At 45.8% G+C, this 25,934-nt stretch overlaps 1 protein-coding gene across 1 annotated transcript; it reads left to right on the top strand.

The window, feature by feature from the left end:
- The first annotated feature begins 9,124 nt into the window (after positions 1 to 9,124).
- On the top strand, positions 9,125 to 18,580 carry LOC146342339 (vomeronasal type-2 receptor 26-like). The gene is made up of 5 exons (XM_084807806.1): positions 9,125 to 9,160; positions 10,724 to 11,578; positions 12,289 to 12,516; positions 17,084 to 17,210; positions 17,679 to 18,580. Exons 1-5 carry the CDS (start codon positions 9,125 to 9,127, stop codon positions 18,578 to 18,580), a joined length of 2,148 nt encoding a protein of 715 aa, XP_084663932.1.
- The last annotated feature ends 7,354 nt before the right edge of the window (positions 18,581 to 25,934 follow it).

Below are 25,934 nucleotides of genomic sequence, written 5' to 3' on the forward strand. Positions count from 1 at the left end.
TTGTTCCACACAGCTGTGATTCATTGCAATCACCTGCTGGCATGTTCTGAGGCTTGGCATCTCCTCCAGGACATCCGGCCTCATTTGTGTGACCATGGTGTCCAGCTGGTCTACCTGTATATTAAGCACCTGTGTCTAAAGGATACTCTCAGAAACATACCAGCAGAGAAAGACACTTGGCCCACTACTCTGTGTGACAGAACTATATTACGTCTGGTAAGAGGAAGGTTTCTTGTGCAAAGGTGTGAACTCCCTCCAACATTCTATTGGGGAGAATGACAGGTGGAAACGCATTGGGCTTCTTGTTACTAAACTATTTTGCATCCTGAGAACCTGTTTCTCTCCTTTGTGACTTACTTTGGATGCTCATCTCCCTCCGCTTTTTCCCTTATTAACATACAGACAGGATGGTGTGTTTGGGCTGAGTGGTTAAGAGCCTTTTTTGTATTTCCATTTAAAAATGCGATCAAACAAACAACAACAAAGATCAGTTGAACCCTGATGACCACTTCATCATTAGGTTTATTCAAGAGTCTAGTCCAGGGGTGTAAAGAAATGCTGTTGGTTGAAGGGCTGAATTCAATTTTGGGGAAGTTCTTTTGTTCCAGTGATGACGAGTGAGGTCTAAAGCAAAAGGGATGGAGCCCCAAAAACAAAAATACCAGCATACTTTAGCTTGCAACGCTTACTGCCAGTAATTAAATCCTAGGAGAGGCATTTCAAGTTTTTAGAATGGGAAAAAATGTGCAAAAGGCTGGAAACGAACAAACCATCTGTGGTGGGGGGATTGGTGGTGTTGGCCGGGTGAAGGGGCATAGCTGCCTGGGCAGCCCTGAAGTCTCAGCTTGGGGCTCCAGGAGAGCTGGATTTGTCCCACAGGCCTGAGGTTTCCCTCCCCTCCTCTAGCCCTTTGATGAGCCTCTAGGAATACTGGATAGACCTTTGCAAAGTTTTAACACTTTTCTTTTTAGTAGACATGCACAGAGGCTGTGACGGTGGTGGAGAAACCAGTCTCAACATCTATGTGCCATGTTACCTTACAGACCATCCCCCAGCCTGGTTAACAGTGGTGGCCTTTCAGCAGCGTCCCCTGGTCTCAAGGTGCTGTTGAATAATGCCACGTCTTTCAGGGGAAACAGTATCATCTGGCCCAGAAAGAGAGACCTAGTTGGATGAAAGGGAAGGATAAACTTCTCCCAAATGTGTCCTCCAGAAGATGCGAGGGGCGGGGCATTCAAGCACCAGTCAAGACTTGAGGGGCATGGAGGGGCATAGCTGCATGCCATAAAGATTCCATCTTGTTGACTAAATACCCGATTCAGAAGTTGGCCCGGTTTGAGTGTCTTTTCCTGGTAGGAGAGCTAAGCAAAAATCCTAAATAAGTGACTACAGCATTGATAGTTGGAGGTTGGTTGGAGCGGTATCAGTTGAACTCCTTACCAACCTGGGACAATTCTGTCTCCTAACAAAGGCCACCTCAGTGACTGTTGTGAAGGTAAGACAATGTAATTGGGCCATTTTGAGCTTATTGGAGGAAGGATGGGATATATATGTGATAAATAAATAGTGTGATATATTGGTGGGGAAAGCAAGTAATGAATTCTACCCATCACCCTCTCCCATACACACACACACAAACATGATTTTCTTTTTCATTTGTTCAGAGATAATTAGGAAGAGACACAGCGAGCCATGGCTGCAGAGGGGCTTTGTCTATTATGGCTGCTACTGGTGTTCCCTTGGATGATGGTAGGGATGGAAGCTTTCCATGATTATGAATACTTCAAACTACATCATGTCGATTTTCCAAAGACAAATGCCCAGAATGACAATGTCTACTGCAGGATGATTCTGACCAAGAGGTGCATTGCCTTTGGAATCTTTCCCACGTACATCATTCATGCCTCAGAACAGCAGCGTCTAGACATCTGCACTGTTGATGGCAAACCAGTCACTGGAGACCATCGACACTCATCTCCCCTTTCACGGACTTCCTGTTATGATGGCTCATGACCTCACTTTCTCTGGTGAAGGCATCACTGGAATAATTGAAGTTTGTTGTAAGAATGGAAAACCAGTTGGATTTCTGGGATTTCGTAGATTTGTTCAGCTCCCAAGTCGCTGAATGTCTCAGGCAAAAACATAGGCCTAGGTTGTAAAAGATCTGGAATGTTAATGAATTTAGATCCGCCTTAGATGACCTTCAGTCTGTCTAGGGATTCAAATGTCCACCCTGCTCCCTTTGGGCTTCCTTCCACCCTCCTCTGATCCTTCGCCTCACTTTGCATGATTTCCTTGCTTGCTACTTTTCCTGCTGTAGGGCTGCAGCTGCTTCTTGACATCCTGCTGCCTTTCTGGCTCTCCCCATGGTGACTCAGATAAGCATACCTGGAACACTCTGATCAGCTTGTGAAAACACACCTGACAATTACATCACTATCTCCAGCCTAGATTGCATAGTTCAAGCGGGTGGGGAAAGAAGTTGGTGTCTGCATAATTTAGCAACCACTTCTGGCAAAGCTCAGGACCTCTGGGCCTTTGAAGGGTCCACTTAAAGGAGCCCCATTCTTTGCCAGATCCCGAACCCTCCTTCTACAACCTTTAGTTAGCAAGCTTTTAATTAGGTAGCAGGTACATGTTCTGGATGGTTTTCTTCTGTATCTGAGATCATGGATCATTCTGGCTTTGATAAAATAAAACTTGTCCTTGTTTAAGCATGAAAAGATGTGCTTCATTATTCAAAGAAAACCTCTGGACTCATTGCACAAAATCTTCTCAAAGGGGGGGGGGATAAAGGAAGGGGAGTCTAGATGTCTCTTTGGTGATAGTCCTGCTTCTGTAACCAGAAGAAAAAGAAGAAAAAGTCACAACCTCCCCTTCGTGCGTTCAGAACCCTAATCTCCTTGTGCACCAAATACCAGATGAGGTGGCAAACCTCTGTGTCTGGACTGTACAGTTTGGGATTGCAGCTGGAGGCTGACATAACCGAATGACCTTCCATTCTACATTATTCCCCCATCATGAAAAGTAGCTTGTTACATTGACGTTTGGGCTAGAATCCTCTCACCTTAAGTTTAGCTTCCTTATGTGCATTTTAAAACTATATTGCTTGTCTTTGGATGGAGCAGGCTTCAGTTATATGAGGCCTCACCTCCAGTGGGACTGCCCAGTCACGGATTTGACACTGCAAGAAGAACTAGGCCTGTATGTAAATACGGCAATTCTTGTAGTTATTGAGATAACTGACCTTCTAGGATCTGTGACAAAGGAACTCTCGTTGCATTGTGTTCAGGGGTGGAAACAGCAGTTGTGGTCCGGCACCCCTCTATGTAGTCTGCTGATATTGTCCTGCCTTGGCTCAAAGTTCCCAGGGGAGCCAACCTGAAGCAGTTGCACTTACTGGAAGGACAAGGCGGAGTCAGGTCCAGCTAAGCAGGAGGGCAGGACAGGGTCTTTCAGCACCCTGGCCAGATCTATGCTGGCTGGAATTCACTCAGGAAGAGCTGTTGTCTCAGCAACATGCAGAGGCCTTCTGAAACCTTCTGAGGGCTGGCAGGCCTGGACCTGTGTTAACTCTGCCTGCTCTAAGGAGCTGTCTACTTATTAAAGGACCATTTTCTGATTCTGCAGCTGCTGGCTCCTACTGGCAGTGAGGACTGTATTGGAGGGGTGCCCTCTGAATCTGAGTAGTCTACTAAAGCTACATCCTCTGGCCTGGAAGATCCCCGATTAGTAGATGATAGGTCACTGGATGAAACCTCCTTCCCCTCTGAGTCTTCCTCTGAGTCATAGGGGGGAATCTAAGCCAGAGAACATGTGGATGGAAATTGATGTGTGGAAATGGAGGTAGTCTCAGAAGAGATGCGGAGACCTCCAAGACTCCGCAGCTTGGAGTCTTGTGGGTAGGGGATCTTGTGGGTAGGGCATCCTATGATGACTCTAGGGATGTTGGAGAAATCCTCCATGGACCCCAATGAGGCTGGATTCTATTGAATCCGGCCCTCTGAAGTCCATGCAGGATTGGATCTCCTACCTGCACCTCCCCCGTGAAGTCCTTGCCAGGGGATCCTGCCTGCTGCCGGCTCCAAAGCCCCAGCGATATGGCCACCATTGCTGTATCACTGGCTGGACTGATGAACTGCACACAGAAATGGCGTCCAGCACTGCGGACACCATTTACGTCCCTGCTCTGATGTGATAGGGAACGTAAATCTTTACGTAGCCTATCGCATGAAGGAACAGGGACGCAAATGGCGTATGATCACTCCTAAATGTGCTCAGCCAAACAATAGAGTCATATTGGCTCCTTGGTATTCTGAGGAGCTGGGAAACAGCAAGGTCAATAAGTAGAATGCAGCTGGTGTAAAAACTGAAGCAAACATGACTAAAAATATGACCCTTTTAGGGCCTACTCCATGGATGTGACTTTGGTGTGTAGGGGGGAGTTTATTTCTTCCCCATCACTGTGTCTGCTCAGCATTTGCCAATAGAGCTGTTTCAGGTGGTCAGGAGTCTGCTTCGTATAGTTCAACACACACACACACACACACACACACAGGCCCATTGTGTTACATTTGTAGATAAAATTATTTACATTTTCTCCAACTTGGATACCACCATTCTGAAAGAAATGGAGATGGATGTAGCCATGGCACCCTCTCGTCCTGTTGTTATGGATACTTCTCAGCTTGTGCAAGCTGCTTCGAGGACTGAGGCCTATCACTTGGCCTTTAGGTCCTTGCTCTTGCTGGCTAGAGAGGTCTTCCAGGGCTGGGCATACAACATGAATATCAGGAGTGGTCAATGACTCATTAAGGGATACATAGTTACAGCATTCCTAAAGGAGGCAGTAGTAAAACCGCTGTTGAAAAAGCCCTGTCTAGATCCCTAGGCTATGAAGAATGATCACCCAGTTTTGAATCTACCATTTCTGTCTGAGGAAGATCTTGGAATAGATGGCATTGAGGTCCAGTGAGTTTTAGATGACACTGATTATTGAGATACATTCCAGTCTAGCTTCCAGCCTCGTTTCAGAACAGTGTCCTTAGCTCCTGGGACCATAAGTTCTAGTAGCAGGGCTCAGTTAAAAGGATGTCAATTTCAATGGCAGGGAGAGATCTTAGAGCATCTTTACTAGTCAGTACTGGGATAGATGCACTAGTGGGCTGACTCAGCTGAAGGCAGATTCAGGTGAGCTTGACCAGGCTAGGGATGTAGAATGGACTTCCGCCATCCACCTTCTCTCCACTGGTCCTATGCCAATCTGTATCTATTCAGACAGTTAGGCCAAGTCTCCAATCGACTGCTTCACCCCAACAGAGGTTTGTATCTTTCCTGCCCCAAGATTAAGCAGGGCAAGCCCTATACGGGGATATGACCAACACATTTTATTTCCTTGTACTGGGACTTGAGGACTTGGAGAAAACAGACGATGTGCTCTGTAATTTTTAAAATGAATGTGTTAGGCACTGCTGATCTTGGAAGCCCCACAGGTAATCAGAGGTCCCCATGGGGAAACAACAACAACTGATACCTCAAACAGCCCATCTCTACTGTTAGATGCATGAGACATTCAGTCTATAAAGACTCCTGTCTGAACAACTTGCTCCACCATAATCTGGGAGATTAATTTGAGGCAGGCACAGCTCTGTCAACTGAAGCTTTTCTGTATCTTCTGCCAGGACTGATATTGATGGTGATGGCAATAAGTGATCATGAACGGGTCCGGTTGGAGCTTTGTCCAAATCTGTCCACGTTCCATCTGATTTTGCTGCTGCTACTGTTACATTATTCTTCAAGCAGGAGTTTGAACTCCAGCTCCATACATAGCTGGAACTCAACAGTCCAATCTCATTCATATAAAGATTCAGATGAGATGTTCATTGGCCAATTTGTGTCCATGGCACTTGCTAACACTGTTACACAGGAGTTTAGAAAACACCCAAGTTATTCCACTGCAAGAAATGCTTAGTAAGTTCTTTCTTTCTTCCTTTCTTCCTTTCTTCCTTTCTTCCTTCCTTCTCTGTCTCATATGAAAAGTTCTGTACTGGACCCAGTGATCGTTCTTCACTTCAAAAAATAAATTGCTACCTTTAAGCACCATCGTTTCTCTTTCTTCACTCTTCTTTTCTTTTTGAAGCCAGGATGGTGTTCATTCAGACTAATATTCTTCCACTCTACCCTGTAAAACCAGAACAATTAGCAGGTCAAGGTCAGATCTGGTTCTTTCTTAAACTTTTCTATATCTCAGTTGACAAAAATGTTTTTTGAGCTGTCTTGGGAGCAGAGGTCAGACATTCATCCATGTGGGAAGAATCCTTAAGTGCACATCCAAACTGCCCTAGATAGTACTTTTATTTTCTGCAGGAACACTGTTGGACGTGGGGTGGGCAAACTTCCAGGGGTTGTCCTACCCCGCACTCGCCACTGCCAAATTTGCCGCATCCAAAATTATGGCATTTTTGCAGAGGAACAAGGTGTGTTTCCCTGCATGTGCCTTGTTTCCAAGCAGAATCGTGTTTCCAAGAGCATGATTCATCTTGCAAACAAGCATGCTCCGTTGTGCCTTATTTCCCTGCAAATTACTGCAATTTCAGCAGTCTTGGAAGGGGAGCACAGTGTGTGTGTTGCAAAAAAAGCTGTGGGGGACAGACTCATGCAGCCTGTAGCCTGTGTGTTCCCTAACCCCTGATTTAGGTAGAAACATAGTTACTTAGATGTTATGGAGCCAATGGTAGGATTCTTTTTGCTTGCTTGCTTGCTTGCTTGCTTGCTTGCTTTCTTTCTTTTAAGAAATCATGGTCAATTCAGACTTCCAGAGTCAGCTGTCAATCTCTCCGAAGGCTGCCAGGGGTAACAAAAGGAAAAGCAACCCACCTACCCCTACCCACACACACACATGCAGAACCTCAGACCAAAAGAAACACACATGATTATTTTCCGTATTAATATGTAATTCATTGATGCAAAAGGAAAAATGGAGAAGATTCAGAAAGGAAAAAAGAAAGCAGAGTTCTACATATGGTTCTTCATCCAGTTGCTTTGTTCCTGACGTGCTTCTCTGACAATCCAGGGACTGTCATGGATCCTGATTGTGGAAACAGCTTTTCCTGGTCTTGAAGCCCTCATCAATTCTCCTCATGGGCACCTCCCCTCAGGGAATGGTGCCTCTTCTTGGACACACACTCAGTGCCTGAGAATCAAAACCTTGTACATTATAGCCTAAGCAAAACAGGAGCCTGACATGCACAAGGGGGTGATTTGTCTATCTCCGCACCCCATTAGTTTTGCCCCTGAGCTGCTAAGTGTCTGTGGATCCGTTCCCTGCTCTTTTGACAGACCAGACAGTTCTCCCTCATAATAGCCATCAAACTGCACTTTTATTAAAGAGGGTCTCTGTTAACACTGCACTGTGGAGTAAGTGATCTTGGTTGGTAATGTACTGAGGGGGGGGGCTGATTTGGGGGAGGGTTATATTGGGCAGGATATTAATTGGTGGAAATAAATGATGATAGTACATTTGAGGTGATATGGGAGTCATGGAAGGGCAGGGATGTCTGAGAATTTCAACTCAGTTTGCACATCACTCAAAATGCCCTGTTTGTAACCCTGAATGCAAACAGGAGTGCATGTTCTCTGAAAATGTTCACAGATTCCTGAACTTGTGCTTGCATTCACAAAATGTGCACTTTTTTAAAAAATGCCTGTTTAAAAACGGGAAACTCTTGGTGAATGCACAACTTGAAAAACGCACGTCCGAAAAATGCACAACTTTCCCCAATCAAATGAACAACAACAACGAATGGTCCCAAATAAGAAGGGGAACAAGCTAAATCAAACTTGCAAGCAAAGTTTGGAGAATTTCAGTTTAGGGGCATCCCTGGGTCCTCCATCCCTACTGAAGGGGAATTGAATTGTTTTGAAGGGGAAGAGTTTTGGGGTGCAAATTGAAGAATGTGGATTTTGATGGCTTGCCTTTGTAAAATTTAAATTCCAGTAAATCAAAATGTTCATATATGCATATAAATCAGCATATGCCAATTGTATGCAGTAATTTGTCTCTGGGCTTGATCTTCTGGGTACCTAGCAATACCCCTGGAGACAAGCTGGCAGGAAAAGAGAGGTGGATGAGAAAGATTCCCAGTAGTTCACTCATTGGGCAGAAAGAGACTGGGGCATTGGAAGAGCAAGGTGAGAAAAACTGATATTTACCCTGCAAATTAGCCACATGGATCTAGCCATTTATTTCATTGTATGTTATGCTATATCTGCAAAGACAGTTTCAGCTATTGGGCAGTACAGAAATGAAATGAAATGAAATGAATGAATGAATAAATAAATAAATAAAATTTCAGAGATACATTGTAACTTCACAACAATCCATTACACTGCATTTGGAAAAGAGATTATGGGGGTGTCTCCATGACAATGGAAGGAGAAGGACGGAGTGGCTTACCCGCATTTTTCATGGAGCCGGTTTTGGTCCGGGCAGGGATCCACGAGTGCTTTGCGCCATTCTAAGTCATCTCACAGAACATACTTCTGTGGGGCGGGGGGCTGGGGTGACTGTCATCTGACTGGCAGGGGCTGCTCAACCAATAAGAGAGGCTTCCCCCCTCCAGGCTCTCCCCCCCTTTCTTCTTCCTATTGTTTTGCTGATTATGCTTTATACTGATTTGGATTTTTACTCTGGTTCTATTAGTTATGGATTTCTTTACATCTGTGTGTAAGTCTGTGGTGAGAAGCAATGAATGAATGAAAGTTGTTGTTAGGTATTATTATTATAATCTTCCTATTTAGTTAGATGAGTGAATCATAATGCACAATCCAACATACTTGATTGAATAATATATAACCTTCTCATTGCAGCATGATCCCTACAAACTACCAGCATGTGCTTGCCTTTACTTTTGCCATTCATGAGATCAACAAGAATGCCGAATTTTTACCCAACGCCACACTCGATTCCAAGATTTATGACAGTGCATTTGATCCAGGGCGAAACTGCTGGGCCACTCTGGATCTTCTCTTCACAGGACAGAGGAATCCCATCAATTATAACTGTGGCAGGAAAGAGAAATTGATGGCTGTTGTTGGAGCACTCACCTCTCAAAACTCCATCCAGATGGCCGACATCTTCAATGCCTACAAGATGCCACAGGTATGTGTTCATGGTTAGATTAATGTACGCACAGGGCAAGCTCCTGCTTGTATCAAAACTGGCTCCCTTCTGATCCTCCTGCCCCTGCTGCTGTAGTGGTGGCACAGCAGTGGGGCAGGAAGATGAGAGGGGGCTGTTGCTCCCCTCTTATCCTCCATTTTGCGCACAGCAGGCAGCTGCTGTGTGTGAGACTTCCCTTCTCCTTCCACGGCCTGCGCACAAATGGCTGCTTCTCCCCCTCCTGGGGCCCGGGAAGAGGAGAAGGAGCCCTTGCACATGGTAGCGGTGGTACTCGCAACACGTCACCGAGGTGGAAACTCCTGCTGGTGCTGCCTGCTCCCTGCCGCAACCACCATGCGCAAACCCCTCACACTCTCCTTTCCAGTGTTGGGATGGAGAGCATTAGAGGTTTGCACATGGGGGCGGCAGTGCTGCTGACATTGGCAGGGGGCAGCAGTGCGAGTCCCTTCCACTGCTATCCACTGACTACCCCTGGCACCACTGCTGCCGCCATTTGCAAATGGCTCCTTCTCCCCCTCATCAGTCCTGGGAGGGGGAGAAGGAGCCATTTGTGCGCAGCGCTCATTTGCACACAGGAGCTATTTGCACACAGCACATCTGGTGGGGAGCCTGTGGCTTGGCTCACTAAAGCAAGCTGAGCCAGGGCCTTGGGGGGAAGCCATCGAACCCCAAGGGGGCTTGATTTCCCCATGCTGGACACCCCTGAATGGGAATAGCAACACTGAGCTACTCTGCAGGGCTGGAGTAACCCACACTCAGTTACAGCCATGACTCCTGTAATATAGATGTAATAATGATGAACTTTATGAGCATTGCAATGCCAGTTAAGAAAAAAAATACCATTTACAAACTCAGAGAAATATTAATTAATTATTAAGACCTGAGTTCGAAAGATCATGAACTGCTGTTCTTCCTCCGCGCCAACGTTTTATTTTTGAGGGTGGGGGTAGTCATACTACAGAGCTATACTAAAATCCAGGATTTCTGCATTGATCTTTGAGGCAGTAATCACTTTTCCACAACGAAAGACCCACCAAAAGGCTTTCCAATGAACCAGAAAGTTAATTCTGCAGACAGAGGGTGTGTCAAACACTGCTATGACTTCATTCATTGGCTAAAACCGATGAGAAGAGGGAGGTGCTATATTTGCTTACAAACTAAACAGGCACAGGAGTGTCTATGCATATCTCAGGTTCTACAAGAGCAAGTGGCTTGCTTTTTAAAAACATGAAAGCTGGGAATCTGGAGATTATGGGTCATCGGAGTGGGTGGTGTCTGCCCCCCGCTGGCCCTTCCTGTGGATGCCCATGAAAGCTAGTTGCTTCAACATCCTGTTTAGAATCTACTCGCAGCCTGAGTACTGATAACACCAGGCAAGTTTGCTAGGAAATTTAAGATTAGACTGTTAGAGACCACAATGTTTAAGAGTAGAGTATATTGAAGGAGGTCGAGATGTTGGCAAAGGTTTGGATGGAGTCAGTTTGGGTCAAGAACGACGTGATGGTTTTCTCCGTCCTGAAGGTATCGTATCATTCCCATTAGCTCAGCTATGGCGCCTTTGATCCAGCACTGAGGGACAAAACTCGCTTTCCTTCTTTCTACCGGATGATCCCAAATGAAGGTCCTCAGTATGTCGGGATTGTTGGGCTACTGAAGCATTTTGGATGGAACTGGATCGGCCTCATTGTTTCAGAGGATGACAGTGGGGAAACCTTCCTCCGAACGCTGAGACCAAGGCTCTTGGAGAACAATCTTTGCGTTGCTTGGATGAAAATGATCCCGACAGTGACAACATTTTTACCACATGAAATACTTCAAAAAAAATTGGGACCAATTCAATCAACTCTCACACGGAGTGAAATCAATGTGATTCTTGTGTATGGAGACGGTCAGTCTTTGGAAGCTTTACAGCTAGTTTTATACTCCAAGGAAATCGTTTATATGACTCCAACAGAGAGAGTGTGGATCACGACAGCTGAATGGGATTTCACTGCTTTAGTACCTGGGGGGAAATTCACCACTAAATCCTTCAATGGCACCTTGTCATTCAAACTGCATACAAACATGGTGCCAGGATTTCAAGATTTTGTGGAGATGATCAGTCCTTTCCAGTCCACTTTTTATTTCATCCATCAATTCTGGGCCAGTGCGTTTATCTGTTCCTTCCCTATGTATAACCTTTATGTCGCAAACAAGAGAAACTGCACTGGGAAGGAGCAGCTGGGGAGCCTCCCTGGATCTGTGTTTGAAACAGGGATGTCTGGCCAGAGCTACAATATCTACAATGCGGTCTATGCTGTAGCACATGCTCTCCATGCCATGGATTCATCAAGAGACAAGTACAAAACAATGGGAGATGGAAGAACATGGGATCTCCAGAAACTTCAGCCATGGCAGGTAGTTGCACCTCCAGGACTGAAATGGCAAAACATTATAATATACCATACCAGAATTAACTTGAAATACAAGAAAAGCAAAATCATGGATAAATCAACAGTAGAAAAGGGACAACCACGTTGCAGACTTAATTTCTCAGACCATGACTGAAAAAGAATGTCCAGCCCCTTTGAAACCCATGAAAGCTGTGTTCTGACTGGAAGCGGCTGTGGCAGTCAGTAGGTTTCCGATATAAGCTGTGCTTGTATGTCCATTATGGACTTGCACAGTCATGTCCAGAAAGTGAACCTGTTGTGTGGACTGGCTGAGATTTTGTCGTAAACAATGCTTTTGCTGATTACCTCAGTTTGGGCGGGGGGCAGGAAGCATTGTATGCAAAACCCCAATCCAGGGTCACAACCCTATGAAGGAGTCCATTCAGAATTCCTATTGTGGCATATTAGGATTCTTGTTTTGTATATTGTGGAGACCACAGGTGTTCTGGGAGTTCGTCGGTTTGTGTTGGTGCTCTGATTAATGTTAGTTGACATCTTTCTTCCTAGCTTGGATAGACATTTTAAAATGTTGGGAAATGACAAACTCTTGTAGATTCATTTTTGGTGGTAATGATTCAGTGGCTAATAGGTAGTGAAAGTCAGGTTTGCATAGCAGTGATATTAACCAGTTCCTTGCCGTTTGACCCCATTCCTTTTTTTCCTCCTTCCTTTTAGCTTCACTGGTTTCTGAGAAACATCCATTTTAACAACAGTGCTGGTGAAGAAATATTTTTCAATGATAATGGGGACCTGGCAGGGGGATATGATCTCATCAACTTGGTCACCTTCCCCAACGAATCCTTTCAGAGAGTCCAAGTTGGAAGGATGGACCCCCAGGCTCCTATAGGGAAAGAGTTCATTGTGAATGGAAGTGCTATTATGTGGAATCATAAATTCAGGCAGGTAAGCACAGTGATCAACATCACATATTATAAAATATTATATTATAAAATATAAAATATGCACATCATATTTTATGCACATACTCTGGATATTGGCCTCAGGATCTTCTGCATTGGGATTTAGCAGCAAAACCTGCCGTCAAGGTTCCTCTTATGACCTGGACCCCCGGAGCAACTGCTTCAGGATCTCTTGCCTCCTTAAGAGGCCCACCTTCCTTCTTTGCAACTTCCCTTTCCCAGTAACATGGGGTTTAGGCTGTAGATGTGGGGTGACTGACACTCTGGAACCAGGGTTCAAACACAACAGTTTACTAGTAGATTTAATGCAAACAAATTACAACTGAAGGTATTTACACAATAGAGCTGAGTGATACAAACGGCATTAAAAGAGAATAAAAGTGGCAAAACACAAGTTCCTTTACCTTAGCTGTACTTAGACTTCTTTAGGCTGCTCCTTCCTGCTCCCTCTTCAGTCTCTGGTTTCCCAGACTCTGCTCTTACTGGCTCCCTCACTCTCTTTTTATACTCCCTCCCTCAAAACCAAAATTACTGCTTCAAATCTAAAACTACCCTAACTGTACTTAGACCCTTCTAGGCTGCTTCTTCCTGCTCACTCTTCAGACTCTGCTCTCACTTCAGGCTCTGGCTGTCTCTACCTCTTACTGGCTCTCTCCCTCTTTTTATATACCCTCTGCCCTCAAAATCAAAAGTATTGTTTCAACCATGAAGAAACGAAACTTCAGTGGAGAAATGAAACTAGTCCTCTCAGGTTTACCCCTCCCAACAGAAAACCCCAGACCTCTGGGCCTGACCTTTCTTCCATTTCCCTTTGTAGGCCTCAAACCTTCACACCTGGGCGCAGCTAATATGATGGAGATCAGCTACTCAGCCTCTCCCTGCTGTTCCCCCCTTCCCACTTTTCATTTGTACATGAACATCAGATGTATTCAAGAAGCTTTCCAGGAGGGTGAAATATATGTAGGACAACGTGTACCAAGTTTGTCTGCTTCCTGTCTAGGACTGGGCAAATCTGTCAATTTTGCTTTCTCCATAATTCAGGGTTTGTTTGTTTAAATCTCAAGGTCTTTCTCTCCCAATAGGAGCTTCATGAATTGTAGCAAACTCTTATCAAAAATGAACTGAAACAAAATTCTCACCCATCTACACCCACCAGATTGAATCAGCACAGGTATTCCCAGCATAAAGAGGATCATGACGTGCCTGCTTGCCGTATAGCTGCTTAGAGCAGGGATGGGCGAAATCACCAGTTCTTGGCTGATACACCCCTTACTGGGCCCCTATCAGCTGCCTAACCCTACTCGCCGCACACGGCGAGCCCCTGAGCGGTCCAAGGGCAGGTGATGAGAGGCTCCTGGCCACCCACTCCTTTATTGACCTGCCATTTTGAGTAAAATTGGCTTCTGGGCCTTTTCCGTAAATAACCATTTACGCAAATGGTGGCCATAAGGTGGCCATTTATGCAACATTACAGGCGTCAATGGTCCATCGACGCCTGTAATGTTGAGTAAACGGCCACTTTATGGCCACCATTTGCATGGATGGTTATTTACGAAAAAGGCCTAGTTGCCATTTTAATGCAAAATGACAGCTTGGTGAGGGAGCGGGTGGCCACGCACTTGCCTGACTGAGTTGGGCAAGCAAGGGCATCCACGGACTAGTGTTGGGAGGGGGGGGCGAGCCAGCAAAAAATTGCTGAGCTTCAAACCCCCACCAGAACCCCTACCACCTCTAGTTTAAAATGTGGAGAAGAAGAAGAAGGTGGCAACCCAGTTAAGCACTAACATGGTTGAAGACATCGGGATTCATATCCAGACTTTAAGAGCTCAGGACTCAGATCCCTGGGCTTGGGTGGGGAGTTTGTCAGTTTGGGTTCCTCCCCCATTCCATTTTTTTAAAATCTTAAATCCTTTTTGTCCCAAATATGGAGATCTTTGCAAAGTTTGGTAATTTTTCATCAACACTGCACTGAAATAAATTTCTCATCCATCCCTACCCTGTATTTATAGGGATATTTATTTATCCAGAAGGCTACACAAGTACACTAGCACCTTATTATGATTTCTTGTGACAAACCTTATGGTATCTTTTAGGAATGTGGATTTTGCTCTGCTAGCTGCTGACATGCCAGTATAAGCTATCTTCATGTAGGCAAGTTACCACTTTTTTAAATCCTCTTTCAAGTTTTTCTGATTATTTATTTTTTTATTCTATTTATGATACGGTAATCTGTCCAACTGACTAAACTAATAATGCAATTCCCAGAGGCTGTACATTTGCATTAAAATACCATCTGATTGCACTGCTTCTCTCTCTCTCTCTCTCTCCACCAATGGGAAATTGGAAATCAATGGTAGCACTGCATGAATCTGATGAAGAGGACATGTTAGTCTCCAACTCTGCAGAAGACTCTCTCTTTTCTTAACCACAAGAGACTATCAAGGCTACACTCACTAGAAACTGATGTATCTATTCCTGCTGTTATTTCTGTTGCTGTAGACTTCCCAACTTGGGTCCCTCCAGAACTTTTGTACTTCAGCTCCCATCAAAGAATCATAGAATCATAGAATAGTATGGTTGGAAGGGGCCTAAAAGGCCATTGAGTCCAACCCCCTGTCAATGCAGGAATCCAAGTCAGAGCATCCCTGACAAATGGCTGTCCAGCCTCGTCTTGAAGGCCTCCAGTGTGGGAGAGCCCACCACCTCCCCAGGAAATTGGTTCCATTGTCGCATTGCTCTTACAGTCAGGAAGTTTTTCCTGATGATCAGCCAGAATCTGGCTTCCTGTCACTTGAGGTCATTATTCCGTGTCCTGCACTCTGGGATGATCAAGAAGAGATCCTGGCCTTCTTCTCTGTGACAACCTTTCAAGTACTTGAAGAGTGCTATCATATCTCCCCTCAGTCTTCTCTTCTCAAGGCTAAACATGCCCAGTTCTTTCAGTCTCTCTTCATAGGGCTTTGTTTCCAGTCCTCTGATCATCTTTGTTGCCCTCCTCTGAACCCTCTCCAGTTTGTCTGCATCCTTCTTCAAGTGTGGTGCCCAGAACTGGACACAGTACTCCAGATGAGGCCTAACCAGTGCTGAGTAGAGGGGAACTAGTACTTCCCGGGATTTGGAAGCTTCTATTAATGCAGCCCAAAAGAGCATTGGCCTTTTTTGCAGCCACATCACATTGTTGGCTCATATGCAGCTTGTGATCGACAACAATTCCAAGATCCTTCTTGCTTGTAGTGTGGTTGAGCCACGTATCCCTCATCTTGTAACTGTGCATTTGGTTTCTTTTTCCTGGGTGCAGAACTTGGCATTTAACCCTATTAAATGTCATTCTGTTGTTTTCTGCCCAGCGCTCCAGTCTATCCAGATCACTTTGAATTTTGTTTCTGTCTTCCAAAGGATTAGCTATCCCGCCCAATTTGGTGTCATCTGCAAATGTGATCAGCATTCCCTGGACCTCCTCCTCCAAGTCATTAATACAAATGTTGAAGAGCACTGGGCCCAGGACTGAGCCCTGCGGTACCCCACTCATTACCTCTCCCCATTATGAGAAGGTCCCATTGATAAGCACTCTTTGAGTCCAATTCTGTAGCCAACTGTGGATCCACCGGATTGTTGTTTCATCTAGCCCACTTTGAGCTAGTTTGCTCATCAGGATATCATGGGGCACTTTGTCGAAAGCTTTGCTGAAGTCAAGGTTTATGATGTCAACAGCATTCCCACGGTCTACAAGGGAGGTGACTTGATCAAAAAATGAGATCAGATTTGTCTGGCAGGACTTGTTTTTGACAAATCCATGTTGGCTTTGAGTAATCATTGCATTGTTGTCAAGGTGCTTCCAGATGGATTCCTTTATCATCTGCTCCAGAATTTTCCCAGGGCTTGATGTCAGACTGACTGGTCTGTAGTTCCCAGGTTCCTCCTTTTTACCCTTTTTGAAGATTGGGACAACGTTAGCCCTCCTCCAGTCATCTGGCACTTCCCCCGTCCTCCATGATTTCTCAAAGAGAATAGACAGCGGTTCTGAGAGTTCTTCTGCCAGTTCCTTTATGACTCTAGGATGCAGTTCATCTGGCCGTGGAGATTTGAATTCATTCAAAGTAATGAGGTGTTCCTTCATCTCTGGCCATTGGCTAGAGTGGCTGCAGCTGATGGGAGCTGTAGGTCAAAACATCTGGAAGGACTAAGGTTAGGGAAGGCTGCTCTGGGTGGGTGGTAGTGTGGATTGGGTCCAGTTAGTCGAATCCTTCCCAACTCCCCAAAAGGGAGTGTAGAAGAATGAGCAGGAATGAAATATCTGAGCTGTTCACCCAACTGCGACAGTGGACAAGCAGTCTGTGGCAATGGCAGCAAGAAGCACCTTCATGAAAGGTCTGTGGTAAGCGTTGGGCCTTCCTGATGCATTAATGTCTTGCCATATGCCCAAAGATGCTGACTTGACCAAAGTCCTGAGAACATACCATGTCCTGAAGAAAAAGAGATGTAGCTGAGGACTGCATCTATCAGGAAAAGTTACTTTCATGCCAAATGGCTTTCCTTCTGCTTTCCATTAGACGCTGCCCACTTCCACCTGCGTCAAGAGCTGCCACCCGGGACAGAGCAGGTTCATCCAGCAGGGGAAGCAAGTGTGTTGCTATGATTGTGTTGCGTGCCCCCAAGGGAGGATTTCCATCCAGATGGGTAAGTGAAGGACTCCCGAGTTATTTGAAAATAACCCAGAAGTTTGTATTTCAGGTATTTTTTAATTCCTATCATGGTTCTCTAAATATGAATATATGAGTGTGTTTACCATGAACAGCGGTGGACAAAGGAAGATGAAACTTTGTTCTATGAGCTCCAGTTAAACAATTCCAGCTATATAAAGGGAATCTTTGTGTTCTTTGGCCACTTACCCATCTGAATTCTAGAGATAATCTCACAAAAATCCAGAAGTTTCAGATTCATATGTATTTTAATTCCTATCCCTTTTCTTGAAAGACAAATATATTACTGTGTTGAGTATGAACAGGGGTAGGAAGAGGAAATGCTGACAGAACCATTATCAGTGATGCTGAAGAAAGAGGATTTGTTAAATGAGGTCAAATTAAAAGACTGCAGCTAAACACAGAGAATTTGTTTCAAAGTAAAGTTTTTGCTCAACACTTTCAGATGCAGATCAATGTGAGAAGTGCCAAGAAGATCAGTATCCAAACAAGAATCAGGACCAATGTATTCTTAAAGTCATAAGCTACCTATCTTATGAGGAGCCTTTGGGAGCAGTTCTCACCTCCTTGGCTCTTTTCATTTCTGTGATCACACTTTTGGTGTTGTGGACCTTCATTCGGCACCAAAATACACCCATTGTCAAAGCCAACAACTGGAGCATCACCTGTATCTTGGGCTCGTCCCTGCTGCTCTGCTTTCTCTGCTCCTTCTTATTCATTGGCCGGCCTGGGAAGGTGACCTGCCTTCTGAGGCAAACAGTGTTTGGCCTCATCTTCTCCATTGCTGTGGCTTGTGTGTTAGCAAAAACCATCACTGTGGTTTTGGCCTTTGTAGCTACAAAGCCTGGAAACAGGATGAGGAAGTGGGTGGGGAAGAGACTTCCTGTATCAGTGATATTGTCTCTCTCTCTTATTCAAGCTGGCATTTGTTTTGTGTGGCTGGCAACTTCTCCCCCCTTCCCAGAGTTGGACATGCACTCCCAGGTCGACGTGATCCTAGTTCAATGCAATGAAGGCTCAGCCCTCATGTTCTACATTGTCCTGGGCTACATGGGGTTTCTGGCCCTCATCAGCTTCACGGTGGCTTTCCTTGCCAGGAAGTTGCCTGATACTTTCAATGAAGCCAAGCTGATCAGTTTCAGCATGTTGGTCTTCTGCAGTGTTTGGGTGTCCTTTGTGCCAACCTACCTGAGCACCAAGGGGAAATACATGGTGGCCGTGGAGGTCTTCTCCATCTTGGCCTCCAGTGCTGGCTTACTGGATTGCATCTTCCTCCCCAAATGCTACATTATTATATTCAGGCCTGAATTGAACACCAAGGAGCAATTAGTCAGGAAAAAAGAATAGTCCCAGCTAGGGGGAGAAGTGACATCATTCTTTATTTCAGAGTGTCTTTTTCTTGAGCTATTTCCCAACCTGGTGGAACTAAAGTGGGGATAACACTGCTCCCCCACATTTGCAATTCCAGTGGTGTCCTTTGAAGTTGGTGGGGGCATTTTTGGTAGGGGTGGACGAAAGTCAATTACCTGTCCTCGAAGGACGTTCGCGGTGGGGGGGAGGCGCTTCGCTGGTCCCCCCGCGAAGTTCAGGCCGGGGGGAGAGGCTTCCCGCCTCGCCCCAGCCGAAATTCAGGCCGGGGGGGAGGCTTCCCGCCTCGCCCAGCCGAAATTCAGGCTGGGGAGGAGGCGCCTCGCCTCTCCCGGCCGCGAACGCGAAAGTAAAAAAAAAAAAAAAAACGCCCCCTGATAGGCTACGTGACGATTCACGTAGCCTATCATGGTTAGATCTGCAAAGTCAGCCGTGATAGGCTACGTAAATCGTCACGTAGCCTATCACGGGTGACTTAAAAAAAAAAAGCGCGTACACTAATGGCGGCCCCCATAGGGAGCCGCCATTCGCGTTCCTTATTTAGTCGCTGTAGTCTACGTAAATGTTTACGTAGACTACGGCGAAAATAAGGGCAACGCAAATAGCGTTGCCCTTATTTTCGCCGTAGTCTACGTAAACATTTACGTAGACTACAGCGACCAAATGAGGAACGGGAATGGCGGCTCCCTATGGGGGCCACCATTATCCGTACACACTTTTTTTTTTTTTTAAGTCACCCGTGATAGGCTACGTGACGATTCACGTAGCCTATCACGGCTGACTTTGCTAATCTAGCCGTGATAGGCTACGTGAATTGTCACGTAGCCTATCAGGGGGCGTTTTGTTTTTTTTTCTTTCATTGCAATGGCGGCGGCGGCAGCCGGTCGAAAGACCGGCTGCCGCTCCCGCCTCGCTCGTACACCCGCCGAACCGCCGGCCGGACCAGCCACCGGGAGGGACATTCGGTGAAGGTAAGTCCCGTCCCGGGGGGGGGGGTGTGTGTGTGGAGGATTTCTCCCCAAAACTTGTTCGGGGGGCCGAACACGTTGGCGCTCAGCCCCCCGAAGTTTCGGGGAGAAATTATCCGCCATCCCTAATCTTTGGTGATTTTCACGGGTGGTATTCAAACTCTATCCATTTCTGGCTCGTGGTGGCTACCATTATCTAAGATCCATGTTAAGTGGCCTTGCAGACCAGTTGGCGCATGGATTGTTGAGGATTTCAGCATGGAGATGGGAGGATAATTGACAGGGGGGTTGCTTGTTTGGGCTTGAAGGAATCAGTGGATGATGATTAAGAGGGTTGGGATTTGTGGGCTGGTTTAGTTTCATGTCTATGAAACTGAGGTAAAAATCAAGAAATATCTGGTTTGTACCTTCCTTCTGCCAGGAACTCACAAGGTCACCTTAGGCAAGCCACTCTCGCTTAGCCTCCATCTCCCCCCCCCTCCATCTGCAGTATGGGGGATAACAATACTGACATAGCTTATATATGGTTGTTGACTTGTTGTAAGGATTACAACTAGGTCATTCACACAGAACACTTTGAACCCCTAAAAGCTGTGCAAATGTCATGTGTTACTGTTAAGGTCAGCGGAATGCCATGAGTTCCTTCCCAATACTGTGGGGAAGCTTTGTTCAGTGAGGATAATAACAAGACACTGAAACTGAGCCTTTTAGGGAGCAATCTTAAGCCCCCGAAGCATTGTCTGAGGGCCCTTAGGAGAGCTGGGATTCCCCCGTCTGAGGAGACTCTGACCACAGAAGTGGGATTTGGACATCCCTCCCTGTGCTGCCCTGTCACAGCTGGTCCAGGAGCCTGCCCTCGCTTGCCCTTGCTCATGTCCTCCCAGACTCACCCTGACCTGTCCGGCAAGGGCCCACATAATGCCTCTAGTATTAACTCTAGTTTTAACTAGAGGCATTATCAACCTCCAGTGCCTCTTCTGTGCTTCCGACCATTTGGTGTGGAGAATGTGGATATGCAGACATTTTTCTGCCTCTCTCAAAATACTAGAACCTGGGGTATCCCATGAAGCTGATTGGTGGGAGATTCAGGAGAGATCACAGAAAGTACTTCTTCACACAGCGCATAGTTACACTATGAAATCCGCTAACTCAAGATGTAGTGACGGCCACCAATTTGGATGGCTTTAAAAGGGGATTAGATGAAAACCCAGAGGAGGAGGCTATCAATGGCTCCTAGTCCTGATGGCTATGTGCTACCTCCAGTTCCAGAGGCAGTTAGCTTATGCTCTTGAACTGTGGTGCTGGAGGAAAATTCTGAGAGTGCCTTGGGCTGCAAGAAGATCAAACCAGTCCATACTCCAGGAAAGAAAGCCAGACTGCTCACTTGAGGGAATGATATTAAAGGCAAAACTGAAGTACTTTGGCCACATCATGAGAAGACAGGATACCCTGGAGAAGATGCTGAGGCGAGGGAAAGTGTAAGGCAAAAGGAACAGGGGCCGACCAAGAGAAAGATGGATGGATGTAGGGATATATGAAATTGCCCTCACCTGTCTCCGCTGTGTTCTGCTGGGAGTGGGAGGTGCTCCGTCCCTCCCACCGGAATCCTGGCCGGCTGGCTCCGCTTGGCGGAGATTCCATGGAGCTGCCGGCCGGCTCCGCCAGCAGCCGGGCATCCAGCCGCTGGCTAACAGGGACGCAAATGGCGGCAGCCATAGCCGCCACCGTTTGTGTCCCTGTAGTCAGCTGTGATAGGCTACATAAATCTTTACGTAGCCTATCACGTCTGAGTTTAAAAAAACCACGCGTACACAAATGGTGGCGGCTACGGCCATGGTTCGTGTCTATGAAACTGAGGTACACAAATCAAGAAATATCTGGTTAAGAGCAATCTTAAGCCCCCGAAGCATTGTCTGTGGGCTCATAGGTGAGTTGGGATTCCCCCCTCAGAGGAGACTCTGACCTCCGAAGTGGGAGTTGGACATCCCTCCCTGTGCTGCCCTGTCACAGCTGGTCCAGGAGCCTGCCCTCGCTTGCCCTTGCTCATGTCCTCCCAGACTCACCCTGACCTGTCTGGCAAGGGCCCACATAATGCCTCTAGTATTGCACATATTATGCTTTCCTGGTCCCAAACTGCACATATTTAAATATGCACCTTTTTAAGCCCCCTTTTTCGCAAAAAATGGGTGGCAAAATGGTGGGCGCTCACCAGACAGGCCCCGAGTGAGTGCGGGCGACTCATCAAGCTTGCAGGGGCAGCGTTTCAGCAGGCGCCCGGAGAACCTGAGCTGGGGTGGGTTCCTACATGCCTACCTGCAAAGGAGATTGGTTACTGATGGATGTTTGCAGGTCCTTTAAATGATGTTGTCAACCTCCAGTGCCTCCTCTGTGCTTCCGACCATTTGGTGTGGAGAATGTGGATATGCAGACATTTTTCTGCCTCTCTCAAAATACTAGAACCTGGGCTATCCCATGAAGCTGATCGGTGGGAGATTCAGGAGAGATCACAGAAAGTACTTCTTCACACAGTGCATAGTGACACTATGAAATCCGCTACCTCAAGATGTAGTGATGGCCACCAATTTGGATGGCTTTAAAAGGGGATTAGATAGAAACCTGGAGGAGGAGGCTATCAATGGCTCCTAGTCCTGATGGCTATGTGCTACCTCCAGTACCAGAGGCAGTAAGCTTATGTACACCAGTTGCTGGGGAAGATGGGCAGGGGGGTGGTATTGCACTCATGTCCTGCTTGTGGCTTTCTTGTGGGCAGCTGGTTGGCCACTGTGTGAACAGAATGCTGGACGAGATGGACCCTTGGTCTGATCCAGAGTGGCTCTTCTTATGTCCTTATGTCTCTACCATATGCACGAGGAGAAAGACTGCCCACAGCTGCTTATTTGCTGATATTTATCCTTGATACCTTTCCTCCAGACTGACTCCTCCAGCCTTGGAAATGCCAGGCAATGCAGGAATTTTTTTCCATCTAAACACACATAGAATTGCCTTAAGTCTATATTTTCCCTTGCTTTAAATAGGGGAAGAGTTCTGCTATAATATGATGATTAATGTCGCTCTCTAGGGGACATAGGATTGCTCACTATTAATTTATTTAAAGCGTATTTACCCTGTTCTTAAGCAGGGGGTGGGGGGAATCTCCCAGAACAATTACATAACAATAAAAAACAGACAGCAGCAGCCGCTCATGTCATCTAAAGGACGTGCCACATCAGGAACAGGGGAGGGAAGAGGAACGAATGAAAACAGGATCCCATTCCTAATGCTACCAAGTTCTTAGAACAACCAGCTGGAATGGGAAAGAGTTCACGGACAGGGAGAGCCATACGTACATTCCTGGGAAAGCTGGTGGTATGTATGCTCCTTCCTTTCTCCCCTGCTACTGCCTGCTGGAATGGCTCCTGCCAGGTGATGGACTGTGGCTGATATGCAGAACGAAAAGAGCCATGGGATGAGGTCCAGATCTACTGCAATAAAACGAGCTTGAGCTGGATCACAACCTATATGGTGGTCGAGGAGGGGATAGTGGGCAGAGGGATTAAATCCCTTACTCACCTGTCCAAGCATCTTTCTGTGGGAATATTGGGAAATAGTTTGATAAATCTGAAGACAGCAGTTGCCATAAGCAGTCTATTAAGACTCATAGTCAAGGCAAAAAAGAAGGATAGAAGAAAACTTTGTTCAAGGTAAAAAAGGAGTATACATAGGCTGCCGGAAAATAAAGCAGCCCCTCATTGCAGACGGAGGAGAAAAAAGGGAGGGGGCAAGATAAGAAGGGAAGCAGTCAAGATATAGGAGTGGAACAGGGGCAATTAAAGACAGGTTAAGCAAGTTAACCCCTTATTTACCAGAGAGAGGATTAGTCAGCAAGGGCAGAAAGATTATCACAACTATCACTGCCCACTAGCCCAAACAATTGACTAACAAGCCTTGTGGCCCATTTCTAACACTTTCCCCGCTTGATCCAAGACTGCACATCCTATTCCAATTCATACATTGTGATATGTGTCCAAGCAGGATAAAAATTGGTGATTTCATAGGGATGGAAGAACCAGAGGTACTTCTTAGAGAACATAGCTTTTGACATAGTACATAGTACAACATCATGACTGATCACGGGGCATGTCTTAAACTGGCAGGTGTTTTTTAAAAAATAATTGAATTGGTTTTAAATCTAAACAAACCTTTTAATAATCCCCATAAATGACCAACCAAGAAAGGAGATTCAGTGGCTGCAAGGATGTATGGAATGTTGGGAGTGACTGAGCCATGAATAGTTGAGGATGTTCATGAGGGGGGGATGATAATAGGAGACGGAGGAAATGGCCCACTTGAGCATTTAACCACTTATACATTGTGGAGTGAGGATTTTTGATCATTGAATATACTCTTCCTTGGGGGTTTCCCACTTCTCTTTTTATGTTTCTTTTTCCTGTTTCTGTTTCTGTTCTTTTTCTTTCTGTTTTTTGAACCTCGATAAAAAGGTGGGGGGAAGGGGGCAAATAAAAATGAGACAAATTTGAACTATGGACATAAACATGCATTTGTTTCTGTCTAACCAATAATATTACATACCTTTGCTTGCTATCTACACCCATGTTTGAGATTTAAGGCAGGAGGATATTTATGCTTCAGGCTTTGCTTGAATTTCCAGCACAATAGGCCTCATCAACATGCTGTCTAATTGCCTGTATCTGCTCCATGAGAGATATGAGTCCCTTGTGCTATAACAATGTGGCTGTTCTTTCTATTTACATTACACAATATTTCCTCACTTCATTGGAGACCTCAAGACTCTTCACTTTCCACAACACAATTGTCAATGCAGAGATAAGGTTCATGTTATGCTGTTTGCCAAGGGATCTGTCAAGCAGCAATGCCACCTTGGCTTCAGAGAGCAAGCTTCTTCCTTCTGACTGGACCAGGTAATGTTCCATCTCTTCCCAATGGGACTGAACAGGGAATGGAAGAGCTAGACAGAAAGAGGAAAGACAAATGGGGAAGGGAAAGCAAAATGAAAAATATACCAAAACCAGGAGCAGTAGCTGGGTGTGCCAGCCAGTTCTGGTGTGTGCCTCCTGCCTTATTGCCCTTTGCCAGAATAGAAACTTTAATTGAAATTCACCATTTCTCAGCAACTTCCTGTATAGGTAGGCAATGTGTGTGTGAAGGTGAAAGATGATAGATAGATAGATAGATAGATAGATGGAAGGAGAACCCAGACATAGGAAGGAAGGAAGGAAGGAAGGAAGGAAGGAAGGAAGGAAGGAAACAGGATTTAGGGAAGGAAGGAAGGAAGACCTGGGAAGAAAACTTGGAGGAAGAAATATTCCAGAATCATCATGATACTTCTAGCAGGATGCTGACCCTACTGCCATATAGTGGTAGCAACCAGATTAATTTGGGTCCACTTTGCAATTGCAACATTGAGTGGGCTTGCATGTCACACTAAGCCACCCTGTGAAAAAGCCACAATGGCTGGTTGTTCATAGAACAGCCCACGATACAGCCATCAGATGATGATGATATGATGATTAAATTTATTAATTGCCCATCTGGCTGGTCACCCAGCCACTCTGGGCGATGTTCAGCATACAATAAAACAGTTTAAAACAATAAAATCCTACAGTATCGGGTTACTGTGGCTTTTTCTCCCCTCATTCCCCCACAGTCCTCCAGCTGGCTTGTGCACGTATCCCAGTGTCCTTCATGGCAGAACCCATCTTGCCTCCTTATCCTGGCACCTTCCCCACTCTGATCACTATCTCTTTTTGTTTGCCACCTTTTAAAAATTATTTTTCGGTGCTTCGGGAGACACACAAATGGGATCATATTGTATTATTATTATTATTATTTCTTCAGTACCTGAAAATTGTGCAATTGTGTTATTGTTATTGCTGTTGCTGTGGTTATCATCATCATTTCCCATTCCTGTGCAAGCGCACAGATATACCTGTCTGATATGTGTACACTTGCCTTGTCAATATCCTTGTGTGTTCCAGTTGTCAAAGGGAGCAAAGTGGAGAGAGAAAAAGTGGGGAGAAGTGGGAGAAGTAGCTGCACCAAAAGTGTGCATGGGGGGGGGGGAATGAAGTTGCACAAAATTCTCCTTTTACTGTCAAGCCTCTAAGTTTGTGCCAATTTCCCCTCCATTTACTTCCCTGCCTTGAAACTTGCACAGATATTTCTTAGAGTTTAGGGCGGTGGCGGGGGGGGGGGCACCATAACCACAGCACAGCAGTAACTGCTCTGAAAAGGAGCTGCAAGAAGTTGCAGGGAGCCAATATTTCCCCTTTCTGGGCTTGCTGGAGACTCAGAGAAGTGTTGAATGGAAGCAAGACGCTGACAAG

Source organism: Heloderma suspectum, chromosome 6, assembly GCF_057233095.1.
Source record: "Heloderma suspectum isolate Gila_16-S chromosome 6, 16-S_ref, whole genome shotgun sequence".
In the NCBI taxonomy this organism is placed as follows: domain Eukaryota; kingdom Metazoa; phylum Chordata; class Lepidosauria; order Squamata; family Helodermatidae; genus Heloderma; species Heloderma suspectum.